The 19049-nt window shown below is 38.9% G+C and overlaps 1 protein-coding gene across 1 annotated transcript in view; it reads left to right on the forward strand.

Moving 5' to 3' along the window:
- Positions 1 to 19049, forward strand: part of ME1 (malic enzyme 1) — a 231401-nt gene that overhangs the window by 19160 nt on the left and 193192 nt on the right. Inside the window, exons 2-3 of the mRNA XM_032152323.2 lie at positions 8269 to 8402; positions 17303 to 17452. Of these exons, the coding sequence (XP_032008214.1) occupies positions 8269 to 8402; positions 17303 to 17452 (284 nt within the window). The remainder of the gene's footprint in view (positions 1 to 8268; positions 8403 to 17302; positions 17453 to 19049) is intronic.

The following is a 19049-nucleotide window of genomic DNA, read 5'->3' on the forward strand; positions in this document are numbered from 1 at the left end:
TTAAAATCTCCCATTATTATTGTGTGGGAGTTTAAGTCCCTTTGTAGGTCACTCAGGACTTGCTTTATGAATCTGGGTGCTCCTGTGTTGGGTGCATGTATGTTTAGGATAGTTAGCTCTTCTTGTTGAATTGATCCCTTTACCATTACGTAGTGGCCTTCTTTGTCTCTTTTGATCTTTGTTGGTTTAAAGTCTATTTTATCAGACTAGGATTGCAACCCCTGCCTTTTTTTGTTTTCCATTTGCTTGATAGATCTTCCTCCATCCCTTTATTTTGAGTCTATGTGTGTCTCTGCACGTGAGATGGGTTTCCTGAATACAGCACACTGATGGGTCCTGACTCCTTATCTAGTTTGCCAGTCTGTGTCTTTTAATTGGAGGATTTAGCCCATTTACATTTAAAGTTAATATTGTTATGTGTGAATCTGATCCTGTCATTATGATGTTAGTTGGTTATTTTGCTCGTTAGTTGATGCAGTTTTTTCCTAGCCTCGATGGCCTTTACAATTTGGCATGTTTTTGCAGGGGCTGGTACCGGTTGTTCCTTTCCATGTTTAGTGCTTCCTTCAGGAGCTCTTTTAGGGCAGGCCTGGTGGTGACAAAATCACTCAGCGTTTGCTTGTCTGTAAAGTATTTTATTTCTCCTTCACTTATGAAGCTTAGTTTGGCGGGATAGCAAATTCTGGGTTGAAAATTCTTTTCTTTAAGAATGTTGAATATCGGCCCCCACTCTCTTCTGGCTTGTAGAGTTTCTGCCGAGAGATCAGCTGTTAGTCTGATGGGCTTCCCTTTGTGGGTAACCCGACCTTTCTCTCTGGCTGCCCTTAACATTTTTTCCTTCATTTCAACTTTGGTGAATCTGACAATTATGTGTCTTGGAGTTGCTCTTCTCGAGGAGTATCTTTGTGGCGTTCTCTGTATTTCCTGAATCTGAATGTTGGCCTGCTTTGCTCGATTGGGGAAGTTCTCCTGGATAATATCTTGCAGAGTGTTTTCCAACTTGGTTCCATTCTCCCCATCATTTTCAGGTACACCAATCAGACGTAGGTTTGGTCTTTTCACATAGTCCCAAATTTCTTGGAGGCTTTGTTCATTTCTTTTTATTCTTTTTTCTCTAAACTTCCCTTCTTGCTTCATTTCATTCATTTCATTTTCCATCAGCGATACCCTTTCTTCCAGTTGATCGCATCGGCTACCGAGGCTTCTGCAATCTTCGCGTAGTTCTCGAAACTTGGCTTTCAGCTCCATCAGCTCCTTTAAGCCCTTCTGTCCATTGGTTATTCTAGTTATCCATTTGTCTAATTTTTTTTCAAAGTTTTTAACTTCTTTGCTATTGTTTTGAATTTCTTCCGGTAGCTCAGAGTAGTTTGATCGTCTGAAGCCTTCTTCTCTCAACTCATCAAAGTCATCCTCCATCCAGCTTTGTTCCATTGCTGGTGAGGAACTGTGTTCCTTTGGAGGAGGAGAGGTGCTCTGCTTTTTAGAGTTTCCAGTTTTTCTGCTCTGTTTATTCCCCATCTCTGTGGTTTTATCTACTTTTGGTCTTTGATGATGGTGATGTACAGATGGGTTTTTGGTGTGGATGTCCTTTCTGTTTGTTAGTTTTCCTTCTACCAGACAGGACCCTCAGCTGCAGATCTGTTGGAGTTTACTAGAGGTCCATTCCAGACCCTGTTTGGCTGGGTGTCAGCAGCGGTGGCTGCAGAACAGTGGATTTTCGTGAGACCACAAATTCAGCTGTCTGATAGTTCCTCTGGAAGTTTTGTCTCAGAGGATTACCTGGCCAATTGAGTTGTCAGTCTGACCCTACTGGGAGGTGCCTCCCAGTTAGGCTGCTCGGGGGTGAGGGACCCACTTTAGGAGGCAGTCTGTCCGCAGGCAGCTGGGAGAACCACTACTCTCTTCAAAGCTGTCAGTCAGACAGGGACATTTAAGTCTGCAGAGGTTCCTGCTGAGTTTTTGTTTGTCTGTGCCGTGCCCCCAGAGGTGGAGCCTACAGAGGCAGGCAGCCTCCTTGAGCTGTGGTGGGCTCCACCCAGTTCGAGCTCCTGGCTGCTTTGTTTACCTAAGCAAGCCTGGGCAATGGCGGGCACTCCTCCCCCAGCCTCGCTGCCGCCTTGCAGTTTGATCCCAGACTGCTGTGCTAGCAATCAGCGAGACTCCGTGGGCATAGGACCCTCTGAGCCAGGTGCGGGACACAATCTCCTAGTGTGCTGTTTTCCAGGCCCATTGGAAAAGCGCAGTATTAGGGTGGGACTGACCCGATTTTCCAGGTGCTGTCTGTTACCCCTTTCTTTGACTAGGAAAGGGAACTCCCTGACCCCTTGCGCTTCCCGAGTGAGGCAATGACTGGCCCTGCTTCGGCTGGCGCACAGTGCGCTTCACCGACTGCCCTGCACCCACTGTTTGGCACTCCCTAGTGTGATGAAACCGGTACCTGAAACAGAAATGCAGAAATCACCCACCTTCTGTGTCGCTCAGGCTGGGAGCTGTAGACCGGAGCTGTTCCTATTCGGCCATCTTGGCTCCACTCTTTGTTTAATTTGATTGTGTAGTAATCCTAGGAGTTTGGGAGGCCAAGGCAGGCATATCGCTTGAGCTCAGGAGTTCAAGACTAGTCTGGAGCAGCATGGTGAAACCCAGTCTCTATCAAAAAATACAAAAACAATTAGCTGAGCACGATGGCATGTGCCTGTTGTCTTAGCTACTTGGGAGACTGAGGCAGGAGGATCACTTGGGCCTGGGAGGTGGATTATGAAATATATCAATAATTTGCTAAACAAATTTTTAGTCATTGTAATTATATTTCTTTTTAAGTAAAGAGAATATTAGTTACTGAATTGACTCTATAGAGTATAATAAAATTCAATATAATGAAATTTACTTTTGGATGTACAGTTCTATCAGTTTTGACAAATATACAATGTTGTGTAATCAACACCACAATAAGGAATGGTTCTATCACTGAAAAACATTTTCTTTTTGCTTCCTCTTTGAAGTCAAACCCTTTTTTCCACTCCCAGTCCCTGGCAACTACTGATCTTTTTCTATCCATATAATTTGGCTTTTTCAGAATGTCATATAAATGGAATCATGCAGTATGTAGCCTTTTGAATCTGGCTTCTTTAACTTAACATGATGCATTTAAGATTCATCTATGTCTTGTGTATCAATAGTTTGTTTCTTTTACTGTTGGGTAATATTTCAGTGTATGGATATACCTTAGTTTTATCCATTTACTAGTTGAAGGACTTTTGTTGTTTCAAATTATTTGCAATTATTACTTTCCATTTGCTTCTCTACCATTTTTAACCTTCCTTATTCACTTTTCTGCTTTGTCTTCTCCAAAATGTACTATAACAAGTATAATTAATCAATCATTAGTTAGTTAATCCAACACATTTTTGTTGATTGCCTATGAAGTGCCACACAGGTATTATTCTAGACAGCAGAGATTACACTAGTTAAACAGAACACACAAACCATCTCTGCCATAATATAATAATAGCCTCACTCAAACATTTAAATTATAAGTTCTGTTACCATAATGAATTTTCATACATGTATAGATTAACTGTCTTAAAGATGTTTGTGAATAAGATAAAGGTTTCCTTTTTTTTTTTTTTTTTTTTTTTGCAATTCAGCTTGATTTAGTAATTTTTCAGGGAAAAAAGAAAGTCGTTGATTGGAAATTTTATATTAAGGATTGTTAGTGCGGAATACGGAATATATTTGTTCTGTTTTTATGGCAATAGTTTCTGATAAATTACTCAGGACAAAGTTTCTTTCTCAGTTATGCTTGCTCCCTGCAAATATCATTTCTAATATAAGTCCTTCGTCATGTCAGGAATTTTCTTTTCATTTCTGCTTGATAGTCTCAGTTTTCTCAAGAAGATACACATAGGTTAATTAGCACAATCCAGAAGAATAGTTGTCCTGTTTGCTGCCCTTAGCAGTGAAACAATGTACCATTCTGCTGTCTAGGGATCTAGTCCAAAGGTTTTATAAGGAATAGGGAAAGGAAAGGCAAGACAAAAAAAAGGAGAAAAATCAGGATCAAACTTAGCATATATGAGGATGTCTTTAGCGAGTTAGATGTACAGGTGGTCTGGAAACCTAATATATCTATATAGACGTCTAATATTTTCAACTACATGAAAGACTTGGTAGAAATCAAATGACAATTAGAATCTGCATGTATAATTTGGGTTAATTATCCTTTGTTGGATAGGCCCTGCAGGATAATGCTAAGGTAAAAATTCTTTGAAATATTTTACTTCAAATTTTAGACATAACTGACCTCTTTATAAATTTCTACAAAATATATCTCTAATGAATATGTCTCTGTTAGTATGAAAAATATAAACTGTGGCTTAAATGAAATAATACAATATCCATTTTAAATTTTTCAGGGACTTTAAAATTTAAGTTTACTTATTCGTTGATGTTCTTTTAACTTATAAAGGGTAGTAATAGAATGTGAACCCAGTCATGGGACTAGTTTTTTTTTTTTTTTTTTTCCTTGAGACGGAGTCTTGCTCTGTTGCCCACGCTGGAGTGCAGTGGTGCAGTCTCGGCTCACTGCAACCTCCGCCTCCCAGGTTCAAGCAATTCTTCTGCCTCAGCCTCCCACGTAGCTGGGACTACAGGTACATGCCACCACGCCTGGCTAATTTTTGTACTTTTAGTAGAGATGGGGTTTCACCATATTGTCTAGGCTGGTCTCAAACTCCCGCCTGCCCTGGCCTCCCAAAGTGCTGGGATTACAGGCGTGAGCCACCACGACTGGCCCATAGGACTATTTTTCTCCTCAATCCTAGGATTTTAACTTGGCCGAGTTCCCTAGATTCCTAAGCCCTAGGTTTTGTTGCTGTTGTTTTTAAAAAAATTGAATTGGTACTTTAGTATGTTTTGGAAAATTTGGCTAACAGTGTATGGGAGTTTGTAGTTACTAAACATCAAAGAATATAAAAAGATTTTCAGATGGCATTATCATTTACATGGCATAAGATATGGAGAATTGTTAGATTTAGGAATCAGTTTCAGAACATACCATTGGAAAATTTATGTTAAAAGACTGGCTAACTATAGCAATAAATGTTGTTAAGTGCCATTATTAAGAGAATGAAAGGGCATATGTTAGTACTTCTCATAAGACTTATCAAAATATTGATATTTTGATTATTATGTTTTTGGGCAGATTTTCAAGGCACAACACTCAGAAGTTTACTGCTTCTTCACATATATTTATATATTTTTGAGACTTTAGCCAGTTTTCCTTTCCCCTTTTCATCTTCTAGTTAGATAAAAATCTGTCGAGTTTTCTGTTCTTTCTTTTTCAAATATATTACTGTCCATAATTTTGTTTCATTCCAAGGAGTTATTTCATGACATTTTGGTTTAAATGTTGTCTTCCCAGTTATATCTTTAACAAGTGAAGTTTGTCTTCCATTTTATAAATTACTTTTTCATACAAATATCTCTTGTTGCTTTGAATTTTAAAAGTAATTTAATCAGAATGAATATGCTAATCAGGTTTTTGAGCAGCAATTTAATAGATTTAAAAAATTTTAATATCTCTAAAATTGAATATTTGAAAATTTTTATGAATTCTAAATTTTCTCATAATAAATTCTAATGAATTATAAGTATTCTATTGACTATGTTAAAATTTTATTGCAACAAGTTTCTGAGTTCTAATTATGTCAGGCACTGTTGTAAGCACTAGGGAGAAAGCAGTGAAGAAAGCAAAATTCTGTGGCGCCGTGGAGTTTTCATTCTGTTGTGGGGATGCAAACCAAAAGTAAAAAAGTAAATGGCAAGCAAAGACTTTAGGCAATACCACAGATGTCTCCTGGTGCCAGCTGGAACTGCTGGGCAAAGGACTGACAGATTGTACCATCTGCCATTTAGGTCCAGGAGAGAGTGATTGGTCCAGACACAGTTGAACATACTGGATTATCCTCTTGGAAAGAGACCATTCTGCTGCTGTCCACACAAATTGAACTTCAGAGGATGCCCAACTGTAACAATGGGGGCTTTTGCAGCTATGAGAATGGCTGCTAATGAAAAATATCTTGCAACTAGATACCAGCTGTGGTGATAGCACTTAGAGACCTTATGAGAATTGAAGGTTATGGTCTGAACATTTGTGTCCCCCAAAATTCACATCGAAATCCTCACCCCCAAGGCGATGGCATTAGGAAGAAAGGCCTTTGGGAGGTGATTAGGTCATGAGAGCAGACCCCTCGTGTATAGGATTATTACCCTTATAAAGGGAACCTCAGAGAGCTTTTCACCCCTTCAGCCATGTGAGGACACAGCAAGAAGACCACCGTCTACAAATAAGGAAGCAGACCCCTCACCAAACACCAAATTTGCAGTACCTTGATGTTGGACTTCCCAGCCTCAGTGAAGGTTGTGCACTGCTTCTTGCGCTGAAGATTCTGGAGTCATTGGTCCCAGCTAGCTCTTGCAGTTATCTCAGAGAGCTCTATCATGGCATCATTCAGTGGACAAATTTGTCTCTCTTCAGTCTGGCCCTCAACCCGGGAGGCTAATTAAACACAAACCTTTCCATCAGTGACATGAATTAATGGGTATATATATACGAAAAATTAGAAGAAAGAGAGGATTGTTCATTCATTGACCTCTTTCACAAACTTCCTGGGGTTGGACATGTTTATTCCTAACCAATCAAGGTTTGTCATCTCCCTGTGGAATGAACCAAATTGTCTCTCCTTTCTCCCTAGTAATACACTTTATAAGTACTCAAGAGTCACTATTCTGTCATTGCAAGAAGCTTTCAGGGACAGAGGAATGATTGTAGAATCACTCAGTGCAAAGTTAGTGAAGACATTCTTACCCATCCAGGTTGATTAGAGATAGCAGTAGTTACAATGAGCAAAACTAGCTATCTTAGTCCATTCAGGCTGCCATAACGGAATACCATGTACTGGGTGGCTTATAAGCAAAATAAATTTATTTCTCACAGCTGTGGAGGCTGGGAAGTCCAACATCAAGGTACTGCAAATTTGGTGTTTGGTGAGGGGTCTGCTTCCTTATTTGTAGATGGTGGTCTTCTTGCTGTGTCCTCACATGGCCGAAGGGGTGAAAAGCTCTCTGAGGTTCCCTTTATAAGGGTAATAATCCTATACACGAGGGGTCTGCTCTCATGACCTAATCACCTCCCAAAGGCCTTTCTTCCTAATGCCATCGCCTTGGGGGTGAGGATTTCGATGTGAATTTTGGGGGACACAAATGTTCAGACCATAACACCAACTATCATGTCATATTGGTGTACTTATCCTGGACCCAGAGGAACAGCAGTCATAGTCTAGATAAAGAAGTCTCTTGGGCTTCAGTGTCTCCAATCAGATGCCTCTCCAGAGGGACTCCTTATCCCAATCTATCACATCGTTAATGACTACGGGAGCTGCTCTGATATTACTTTGTCTTGTATTAATGCCAGCAAATATCTTAGGTCCATTATGGTTTATGCATCAATGCATAATTTCTATTTAGTTTTCATGTTTTTGAGCTTCATAGCTTGTTATTATCATTTGTTTTATACAATCAATGTTGATGTAAACACATAACATAGGTATAATAATAGGGCTGTAATGGATATACTGAGGCTTTAGACAGGAGGAAGCATTTGAGGTAAGGCATGAAGGGCAGAGAAACAGGGAAGAATATCTTGACCATGTGCCATGGAAGAATAAAAGGGTGTGGTATGTATGGACAATGGTGAGAAGTTTTGTATGTCTAGGAGTGCATAAGAATCAAAGGCTACAACTTGGGAGAGGAGTGTTGAAACAGGTAACTCAGAATCATATAAGGCATTTCCTGACCCATTTTAAAGGTGGAATCACAGCAGGTCACAGCTGACTTACTCACATTCGTAATTTTAAAATCTCCTCTAATAATGACTTTTTATTTTTATATGTACTGACATTAATAATAATGATTATATCTTCTTTCATTTTTGTGTCTTTAAGTAGTTTCGTTCCATTCATCATCTGATTTTATCCTGCTAATCTCTGAGTGGCACAGCTCTGAAATATTATAGTATTCTAATTTCTACAGATAGGGAAACTGAGATATGGAGAGCTTACATGGTTTACTCACAGCCACGTGACCATGCTTCCAGTGATGTAGACTTTGGATTTTTGATTGCATATACTTGTCAGATTTTATATGTATGTTTTTTGTCTATTTTCCTCTCAAATACTATTGTGTGTGTGTGTTTTTTTTTTTTCTCTATAGGACTTAGCCTTTACCCTGGAAGAGAGACAGCAATTGAACATTCATGGATTGTTGCCACCTTCCTTCAACAGTCAGGAGACCCAGGTTCTTAGAGTAGTAAAAAATTTGGAGCATCTGAACTCTGACTTTGACAGGTAACACATTGCTGAAGGTGGTTTTTATATTTCTCTTATGCAGTTGTCTAGTTTATTTTTTACTGGGTGAGAAAATGAAAACATTTAATGATTTGGAAAGGGTAGCCAACTTTGAGGAGAATTTGCCTGTAAACACAATGATGTTTTTAAAAATTTACTCTCTTTAGGAACATTTGAATGAAATAAAATTTTGCTTTCTAAACTGTATGCTCAGACAGACCGTGTTTATTGTATGATATTGTAAAAGTAAATGATCAGGAAATGCCATCCTAAACAGAACAAAACAGGTTAGAGTGGCTTTTAGTCAGACTTTAAGTATATTGTAGGTGAAAGCACACTTTTCTAGCCTCCAGCCTCTGTTCCAACACGGTTGCAAGTTTAGGTCACTTACTTTGGATAGTGTATTCAGTTTCTGTATTTGCACACAGATAATATTGTTCCCTACCTTTGGGATTAGATAACCTTAGATTGAAATTCTGGCTCTATCTCACTAGCAGTAGATCCTTGAGCAACCACTACAGGCCCTGCCATGGCGACTGTAACTGCTTTGCTGTCTGTTTTTGACTCCACTCTTTCTTACTAAGGTACTAAGCCTTTGTAGACCTTAGTTTTTTTCATCCATGGATTAGAGAGAACAACAGCTATTTGAAAACGTTGTGAGGGTTAAAAGAGGTAGCCAATTCAATGTCAAATAAGTATTGGTGTTAATCAGGGTTCTCCGAAGAAACAGACCTGATAGGATGTGTGTATGTGTGTGTGTGTGTGTGTGTGTGTGTGTGTATAAATGAAAATATAAATATAAATGGATAGAGAGAGAAAGAAGGAGAGGGAGAAGGCTTGTTAAATCCAAAATCTTCAGGTAGATTGTCAGGCTGAAGACTGAAGGAAGAGTTGCAGTTGAGTCCAAAGGCAGTGCGCTGGCAAAATTTATTTTTGCTGGACAGGAGGTCTGTCTGTGCTATTAAGGCCTTCAGCCATTTGGAGGAGGCCCAACTACATTTTGGAGGGTAATCTGATTTATTTAAGTCCACCAATTTAGATGTTAATCTCATCCAAAAACACCTGTGCAGAAACATCCAGAATAGTGTTTGACCAAATGTTGATACACCGTGTTTGCTATGGATTGAATGTTTGTGTCCCCCTGCAAATTCGTGTGTTGAAATCTATTCCCCAGTGTGATGTTATTTGGAGGTGAGGACTTTGGGTGATGATTAGGTCATAAAAATGGCACCCTCATGAAATAGGATTAGTACTCTAAAAAGAAGAGGCCAGAGTACCAATGAAAAAAAGCCCAGGATCAGATGGATTCACTGCTGAATTCTACCAGAAATATAAAGAGGAGCTGGTACCATTCCTTCTGAAACTATTCCAAACAATCAAAAAGGAGGGACTCCTCCCTAACTCACTTTATGAAGCCAGCATCATCCTGATACCAAAACTGGGAAGAGATACAACAAAAAAAGAAAACATCAGGCCATTATCCCTGATGAACATCGATGTGAAAATCCTCAATAAAATACTTGCAAACCCAATCCAGCAGCACATCAAAAATCTTATCTACCACAATCAAGTCGGCTTCATCCCTGGGATGCAAGGATGGTTCAACATATGCAAATCAATAAATGTAATCCATCACTTAAACAGAACCAATGACAAAACTCACATGATTATTTCAATAGATGCAGAAAAGGCCTTTGATAAAATTAAACATCCCTTCATGTTAAAAACTCTCAATAAACTAGGTACTGATGGGACATATCTCAATATAATATGAGCTGTTTGTGACAAACCCACAGCCAATATCATACTGAGTGGGCAAAAGCTGGAAGTGCTCCCTTTGAAAACCAGTACAAGACAAGGATGCCCTCTCTCACCACTCCTATTCAACATAGTATTGGAAGTTCTGGCTAGGACAATCAGGCAAGAGAAAAAAATAAAGGGTATTCAAATAGGAAGAGAGGAAGTCAAATAGTCTGTTTGCAGACGACATGACTTTATATTTAGAAAACCCCATCCTCTCAGCCCAAAAACTCCTTGAACTGATAAGCAACTTCACCAAAGTCTCAGGATATCAAATCAATGTGCAAAAAGCACAAGCATTCCTTCACACCAAAAATAGACAAGCAGAGAGCCAAATCATGAATGAACTCCCATTCACAATTGCTACAAAGAGAATAAAATACCCAGGAATACAGCTAACAAGGGATGTGAAGGACCTCTTCAGGGAGAACTACAAACCATTGCTCAAGGAAATAAGAGAGGACACAAACAAATGGAAGAACATTCCATGCTCATGGATAGGAAGAATCAATATTGTGAAAATGGCCATACTGTCCAAAGTAATTTATAGATTCAATGCTATACCCATCAAGCTACCATCGATTTTTTCACGGAATTAGAAAAAACTACTTTAAATTTCGTATGGAACCAAAAAAGAGCCCACATCGCCAAGAAAATTGTAAGCAAAAAGAACAAAGCTGGAAGCATCATGCTACCTGTCTTCAAACTATACTACAAGGCAACAGTAAGCAAAACAATATGGTACTGGTACCAAAACAGGTATATAGACCAATGGAACAAAACAGAGGCCTCAGAAATAACACCACACATCTACAACCATCTAATCTTGACAAACCTGACAAAAACAAGCAATGGGGAAAGGATTCCCTATTTAATATATGGTGTTGGGAAAACTGGCTAGTAATATGCAGAAAACTGAAACTGGACCCCTTCCTTACACCTTATACAAAAATAACTCAAGATAGATTCACGATTTAAACGTAAGACCTAAAACCATAAAAACCCTGGAAGAAAACCTAGGCAATACCATTCAGGACATAGGCATGGGCAAAGACTTCATGACTAAAACACCAAAAGCAATGGCAACAAAAGCCAAAATTCACAAATGGGATCTAATTAAACCAAAGAGCTTAGAGCTTCTGCACAGCAAAAGAAACTATCATTGGAGTGAACAGGCACCCTACTGAATGGGAGAAAATTTTTGCAATCTATCAATCTGACAAAAGGCTAATATCCAGAATCTACAAAGAACTTAAACAAATTTACAAGAAAAAAACAACTCCATCAAAAAGTGGGCAAAGGATATGAACAGACACTTCTCAAAAGAAGACATTTATGCGGCCAACAAACATGAAAAAAAAACTCATCATCGCTGGTCAAATGCAAATCAAAACCACAATGAAATACCATCTGACACCACTTAGAATGGCGATCATTAAAAAATCAGGAAACAACAGATGCTGGTGAGGCTGTGGAGAAATAGGAATGCTTTTACGTTGTTGGTGGGAGTGTAAATTAGTTCAACCATTGTGGAAGACAGTGTGGCGATTCCTCAAGAATCTAGAACCAGAAACACCATTTGACCCCACAATACCATTACTGGTTATATACCCAGAGAATTATAGATCATTCTACTATAAAGACACATGCACACGTATGTTTACTGCAGCACTATTCACAATAGCAAAGACATGGAACCAACCCAGATGCCTATCAGTGATAGACTGGATGAAGGAAATGTGGCACATATACACCATAGAATGCTATGCAGCCATAAAAAAGAATGAGTTAATGTCCTTTGCAGGGACATGGATAAGCTGGAAACCATCATTCTCAGCAAACTAACACAGGAATGGAAAACTGAACACCATATGTTCTCACTCATAAGTGGGAATTGAACAATGAGAACACTTGGACACAAGGAGGGGAACATCACACACCAGGGCCTGTCATGGGGTGGAGGAAAGGAGAGGGAGAGCATTCGGATAAATACCTAATGCGTGCAGGACTTAAAACCTAGATGACAGTCTATAGGTGCAGCAAACCACCATGGCACATGTATACCTATGTAACAAACCTCACATTCTGCACATGTATCCCAGAACTTAAAATAAAAAATAAAAAAATAAAAGAGGCCTAAGAAAGCTGACTTTCCCTTTCCCTCATGTGAGGATGCAGCAAGAATGTGCTGTCTTTGTGGAATGTGTCCTTATCAGGCTCAGAATCTGCTGGCACCTTGATCTTGAACTTCCTGGCCTACAAAACTATGAGAAATCAATTTCTGTTGTTCATAAGCTACCTAGTCTATGGTATTTTTGTCATGGCAAACTGAATGGACTATGACACCACCCATATGCATCTCCTCAAATCATATTTAATCTTGGAATAAAGGCAATAACAAAGTCAATACTTCCACCTAACACAGTACAACTATCTTGCATACAACCAAAAATGCACCAACCCTATCCTCAAAAGAAGATGCCAAATCCTTGGATGATGTTTACTGTCGTCGATATTCCTTAACTTAAACACTATGATGTAATATTAGCAGTACTTAAATACTATGATGCAGTCAGTATATCTTATGTTATCAGATAAGGTGATAAGAGAAGGAAGAAAATGGTATTTTCTGAAATTTGCATATGGATTTTTGCTTATATATGTATACACACATATTAATAGCAAAACAAGGAAGAAATACTTATGGCAATTACAGTCTTCTTTTTCTTTAGTTGATCACATGGTCATATCTGGTATTTATAACTACCTTTTTCCATAACCCAATCCATATCCCCTTTGCCCTCAGCAAGTATCTCAGCTGATTGTGGTTCTTTACCTGGTGAGGGTGACTCAAACCTTCAATCCTGAACCGTCTGGGCCATTAGTAATCCTGCTTGAATTGGATTGTTGTTTTCATTAGCTTTAATCACAGGGCATGGTAATACTAAGAGCTGCCCTAAGGGATCTCCTGTATTTCAGACATACGCTCTCGCTTCCACTGTAGTGTAACAGTTTAGTTTCCTCTTGGTAGTCAGGATCAATTTTTCCCAGCCAGCACAGTAACTCCTTTCTTGGCCTGTTAATTCAGAGGCATGTGGTGCTCAAAGTGGTCAGGTGGCAGTCTTAATTTCCTGTTCAATGGGTTTATTATTGTGTTTCTTGATAGAAACATTCTTCCCTTTGGAATGAAGACCTCTAGACCAGCAGAGCATAAAGTCACAGGGGGAGAAAGGAGAAATTTTGCTAGTGTGACACTAGGGCTTTTAGTGAGAGGTGCCATTTCCATTTCCACCCCTTGATTTCTAGACCTATGAATCCTGGCTATGAGAAAAACAGGACCGTTTTTGGACACTGATTGAGAGCACATACAGCCTCCTGGCGAACCTTGTGTCAGCTTTGCAAGGTATTGCCACTTTGCTGGTACTGTAACTGAGTCTTCAAAAGTGCATTCCACTGTTCTGTCAAGCCAGTTGCTTTAGATTGTTGGGAAACATTGTAAAACTAGTGAGTTTCATGAGCATGTGCTCATTCCCCACACTTCGTTTGCTCTAAAGTGAGTTCCTTGATCAGAAGCAATGCCATGTGGAATACCATGATGGTAGATAAGGCATTTTGTAAGTCCATGAATAGTAGCTTTGGCAGGAGCATTGCATGCAGGGAAAGCATATCTAGATCCAAAGTAAGGGTCTATTCCAGAAAAAAAAGTTGTCCTTCCCATAATGGAAGCTGTTGAGTGTAATGAACTTGCCACCAGGTAGCTAGCTGGCTGATTACCCTGGAGAATGGTGCCACATCAGGGAATCAGTGTTAGTCTCTGCTGCAGATTGAACACTCAGAAGTGGCTATAATAGCCAGGTTGGCCTTGGTGAGTGAAAGTCCATGTTGCTGAGCCTATACATAACCTCTATCCCTGCCACCATGGCCACTTTGTGCATGAGCCCAGTGGATATGATGGGGTGGCTGGGCAAAGAGGCTGACTCAGTTTGTCCGACATGTATACAGTTGCTTCTTTTATTAAACTCCTTCACAACCTTCTCTTTCATTTGTTCCATAATATCTTCCTTTAGCTGCTTGTGTCCTTACTTTATATTCTTTTCCTGGGCCATTTTATCAGCTACCTGCTAAGAGCTGGTGACCTTCATATATTTGCTACAGACTGTTCCTCAATATATATTGAACATCAACTCAGTGTCAGGTACTCTTTTAGATATTGGGGTTATAGGCAATGATCTCTGACCTCATGAAATTTACATAAATTTTTAAAAATTATTATTATTTTGAGAGGGTCTCACTCTATTGCCCAGGCTGCAGCGCACTGACGTGACCATAGCTCACTGTAGTCTCAACATCCTGAGCTCAAACAGTTCTCCTACCTCACCCTTCCAAGTAGCTAGGACTACAGGCATACACCACCATGCCTGGCTTATTTTTAAATACAAATTATTAAATTTTGTAAATAGTAATACAAATTGGTAAATTATAAAATATGCTAGAAAATGGCTAGTGTCTTGGGATGGGGGAAGTAAAGGTAGAGCAGGGTAAAGAGGAGCAGGGTAAAGAGGAGCTCAGAATGCTGAAGGGAGGTATGGCCAGTTTGCATTGTTGAGTTGGGTGATAAGGGTAGCCTCCATTGAGAAGGTGAGTTTTGAGCAAATAATCAAAGGTGGTGGAGCAGTTAGCCATGAAGAAATCTGAGGAACAGTGTTTTGTAGCTGGCATGTTGAAGAATCAGCAGGGAGACTTGTGTCTAGAGCAGAATGAGCTAGGGAAAGAACGGTAAATTGGGAAAGGAAGTTAGTGAGGTAATGGGCGGTGGATTAGGTATGGCTTTGTAGCCTGCTAAAGACTTCTGCTATACTATGAGTGAAAAGGGTAGTCTTTTGAGGTTTTTGACCGGAAGAGCCACATGATCTAAGCTATAATTTCAGAAAGACTGGCTGCAATGTTGAGAATAGAATGTAGGCTGGGATAGCTTTTAGGAGACCATTATAATAATCCAGGCAAGAGATGATGGTGATTTAAATCTAGGGTGGTAGCAATAAGGGTAGTCAGGTTTTGGATATATTTTGAAAGTAAAGCCAACACAATTTATTCATGTATTTCACATGAATGTTAGAAAGCTTTCAGAGAAGAGGAGTGTGTTAGTCTGTTCTTGCATTGCTATAAAGAAATACCTGAGGCTGGGTAATTTATAAAGAAAGGAGGTTTAATTGGCTCATGGTTCAGCAGGTTGTACAAACATGGCACCAATTATCTGCTGCCTTGGTGAGGGCCTCAGGAAGCTTACAATCATGGTGGAAACAGGAGCAAGATAGGAAGGATGTGCCAACCAAATCTCACATCAACTCAGAGCAAGAACTCATCACCAAGGGATTGGTGCTAAGCTGTTCATGAGGGATCCACCCCCATGATCCAAATACCCACCAGGACCCACCTCCAACACTGGGGATTACATTTCAACATGAGATTTGGAAGGGACAAACACCCAAACTATATCAAGGAGAAAACAGCAAGGAAACAGAAAAGGAATGACCAGAGAGATAGGAGGAAAACCATGAGAATATGATAGATTGGAAATCAAGGAAAGAAAGTGTATTGAGGCCTAAGGAATATCTCCTGTGTCAAATGTTCTGATAGGTAAGGTGAGGTCTGAGAATGGACCATTGATTTAGCAATGCTAATTTCCACATTGCCAAATTAATTTTATCATGTCTAAAGTTAAACTCTTTGTCTTCCACATATTTATTTTCTGGGTTATGTCTATCTAATTGCCCAAACATTAGAATCCATGCATCTCTTACTCAGAATTCTGTGCATTTTCATCTATTCTAGGGAATGAAAATCAATTCAAAATGGCTGGTAAGGTTGTTGAGTAGTTTTGCAAGATTCTTTAAGTTGAACTGAGCAGTTTACGTTTTATTCTATGAACTATTGAAGGTTACAGATATCATGAAAAGGTTTATATTTACAAAGATAACTCCGGATCAGAAATGCTTATAGAAAGAAAAAGGCCATAAGATACAGATACAAAGAAAAGTTTCTTGAACTTCCCTACCTTAGTTATTTTTAGGATGAGTGTTACATTCTCTTACTTATTTCCCGTATGTCATTTCCCTTGGTTATTCAATACTGCAAGTCGAAGGATGAAATCTTTCTATTAACTTAGTTAATATTAAACTAAATCTATAGTTATATTTTCATCTCTTAAAATAGGGATAAAGTCTCTTCAAGTATTAAATAAAACTGTGCTATTTCAGCAATGATTTTAATGTTTGCATGATATTAGTTAAGTTTATGGTTCTTTATTCTTTGAGATATTTAAGAATATTTCTTGTCTGGGTGCGGTGGCTCACGCCTGTAATCCCAGCACTTTGGGAGGCCGAGGCAGGCAGAGCACTTGAGGTCAAGAGTTCAAGACCAGCTGGCCAACATGGCGAAACTGTCTCTACTAAAAATACAAAAAAAAATTACCTGGGCTTGGTGGTGCACGCCTGTAGTCCCAGCTACTTGGGAGGCTGAGGCAGGAGAAAATGCTTGAACCTGGGAGACAGAGGTTGCAGTGAGCCAAGATCGCACCACTGCACTCCAACCTGGGCAACAGAGCAAGACTCTATCTCAAAAAAAAAAAAAAAAAAAATTAGCCAGATGTGGTGGCGTGCCCTTGTAATCCTAGCTACTCAGGAGATGGGGTTTCACCATATTGGCCAGGCTGGTCTTGAACTCCTGACCTCGTGATCCACCCACCTCCGCCTCCCAAAGTGCTGGGATTACAGGCGTGAGCCACCACGTCCGGCCATTTTTGTATTTTTAGTAGAGACGGGTTTTCACCATGTTGGCCAGACTGGTCTTGAACTCTTGATCTTGTGATCCGCCCACCTCGGCCTCCCAAGGTGCTGGGATTACAGGCATGAGCCACTGCGCCCAGCTGAGACTCTGTCTTAAAGAAAAAGAAAAGAATATTTCTTAAGTCTTTTTTAGTCAGATGTTTTCTATGTAACCTAAATGTACTTTATACTTGGTTGAAAATATTTAATTAGATTTCTAAGTAGCTATTTCATGACTTTATGGGATGTAGATCTAATTATGTCCAATTTTTACAGGTATCTTCTCTTAATGGATCTCCAAGATAGAAATGAAAAACTCTTTTATAGAGTGCTAACATCTAACATTGAGAAATTCATGCCTATTGTTTATACTCCCACTGTGGGTCTGGCATGCCAACAATATAGTTTGGTGTTTCGGAAGCCAAGGTATGTCAACTTTTATTTTAAATGCAACTTGTGTCTTTATTTATTTTTGTAAGTTTTTTAACGAATTTAAAATTCATTATTATTTTAAATTTAACAATAAAATTGCATATATTTATGACGTACAGAGGATGTTTTGAAACGTATACATTGTGAAACAGTAGAATCAAGCTAATTAGCATATGCATTATTTCACATTCATATCATTTATTTGTGGTGAGTACGCTAAAATCTACTTTTAGCAGTTTTCACATATATAATAAATTATCCTTAGCAACCATCTGGTACCATCTGGTACGATAGATGTCTTGAACTCATTCCTCCTGTTTAACTGAAATTTTGTATCCTTTTCACCAGCATTTCCCTAATCCCGCAACCCGCTCCCCCACACCTTTCTCCTATCCTCTCGTTACTACCATTCTTCTCTTTGCTACTATGAGTTTGACTATTTTTAGGTTCCACATATAAGATCATGTGGTATTTGTCTTTCTGTGTCTGGCTTATTTCACTTAACGTAATATCCTAAAGGTTCATCCGTATTGTTGCAAATGACAGAATTTCTTTCTTCTTTAAGGCTGAATGGTATCCTAGTGTGTATGTGTACCATATTTTCTTTATCCATTCATCCGTTGATGGACTCTTACCTTGATCCCATATCTTGGCCATTGTGAATAATGCTGTAGTGAACATGGGAGTGCAGATATCTCCTAGACATACTGATTTCATTTCCTTTGGATACGTACCCAGTAGTGTTATTACTAGATCATATGGTACTTCTATTCTTAATTTTTTGAGGAGCTTCCATACTGCTTTCTATAATAGATTTACTAGCTTACATTCCCACTGAACAGTGAATAAGAGTTTCCTTTCCTCACGTTCCTCGTCAATACTTATTGTTCATCTTTTTGATAATAGCCGTTCTAACAAGTGTGAGGTGATATCTCACTGTGCTTTTAAGTTCAATTTCTCTGATGATTAGTGATGAGCAATTTTGCATATACCTGCAGGTCATTTATATGTCCTCTTTTGAGAACTGTCTATTCTGGTATTTTGCTCATTTTAATAACAGGTTATTTGTTTTCTTGTTACTGAATTATTTAAGCTCCTTACACATTTTGAATTAATCCCTTATGAGATGTATGGTTCATAGATATTCTCTCCTATTCCATAGATTGTCTCTTCACTCTGTTGACTGATTGCTGTGCTGAGCTTTTTAGTTTATTATAATTCCATTTGTCTATTTTTGTTTTTGCCTATGCCACTGGGGTCGTATCTAAAAACATCATCGCCGAGACCACTATCATGAGGCTTTTCCCCTAAATTTTCTTGTAGTAGTTTTATAGTTTCAAGTCTTACATTTTTCTTTACCTATTGAGTTGATTTTTTTTTAATATGGTGTGAAATAAGAGTCTAATTTCATTCTTCTGGCATTTGGAAAACCAGTTTTCCCATCACCATTTAATGAAGAGACTGTTCTTTCTCCATTTCACTTTTGTAAAAAATCAGTTGACTGTAAATGCATGGGATTTATTTCTGGGCTATCTATTCTGTTTCATTCTGGGCTCTCTATTCTCTTTCTTTGGTCTCTGTGTTTGTTTTT

Source organism: Hylobates moloch, unplaced genomic scaffold, assembly GCF_009828535.3.
Source record: "Hylobates moloch isolate HMO894 unplaced genomic scaffold, HMol_V3 SCAFFOLD_2, whole genome shotgun sequence".
Classification (NCBI taxonomy): Eukaryota; Metazoa; Chordata; class Mammalia; order Primates; family Hylobatidae; genus Hylobates; species Hylobates moloch.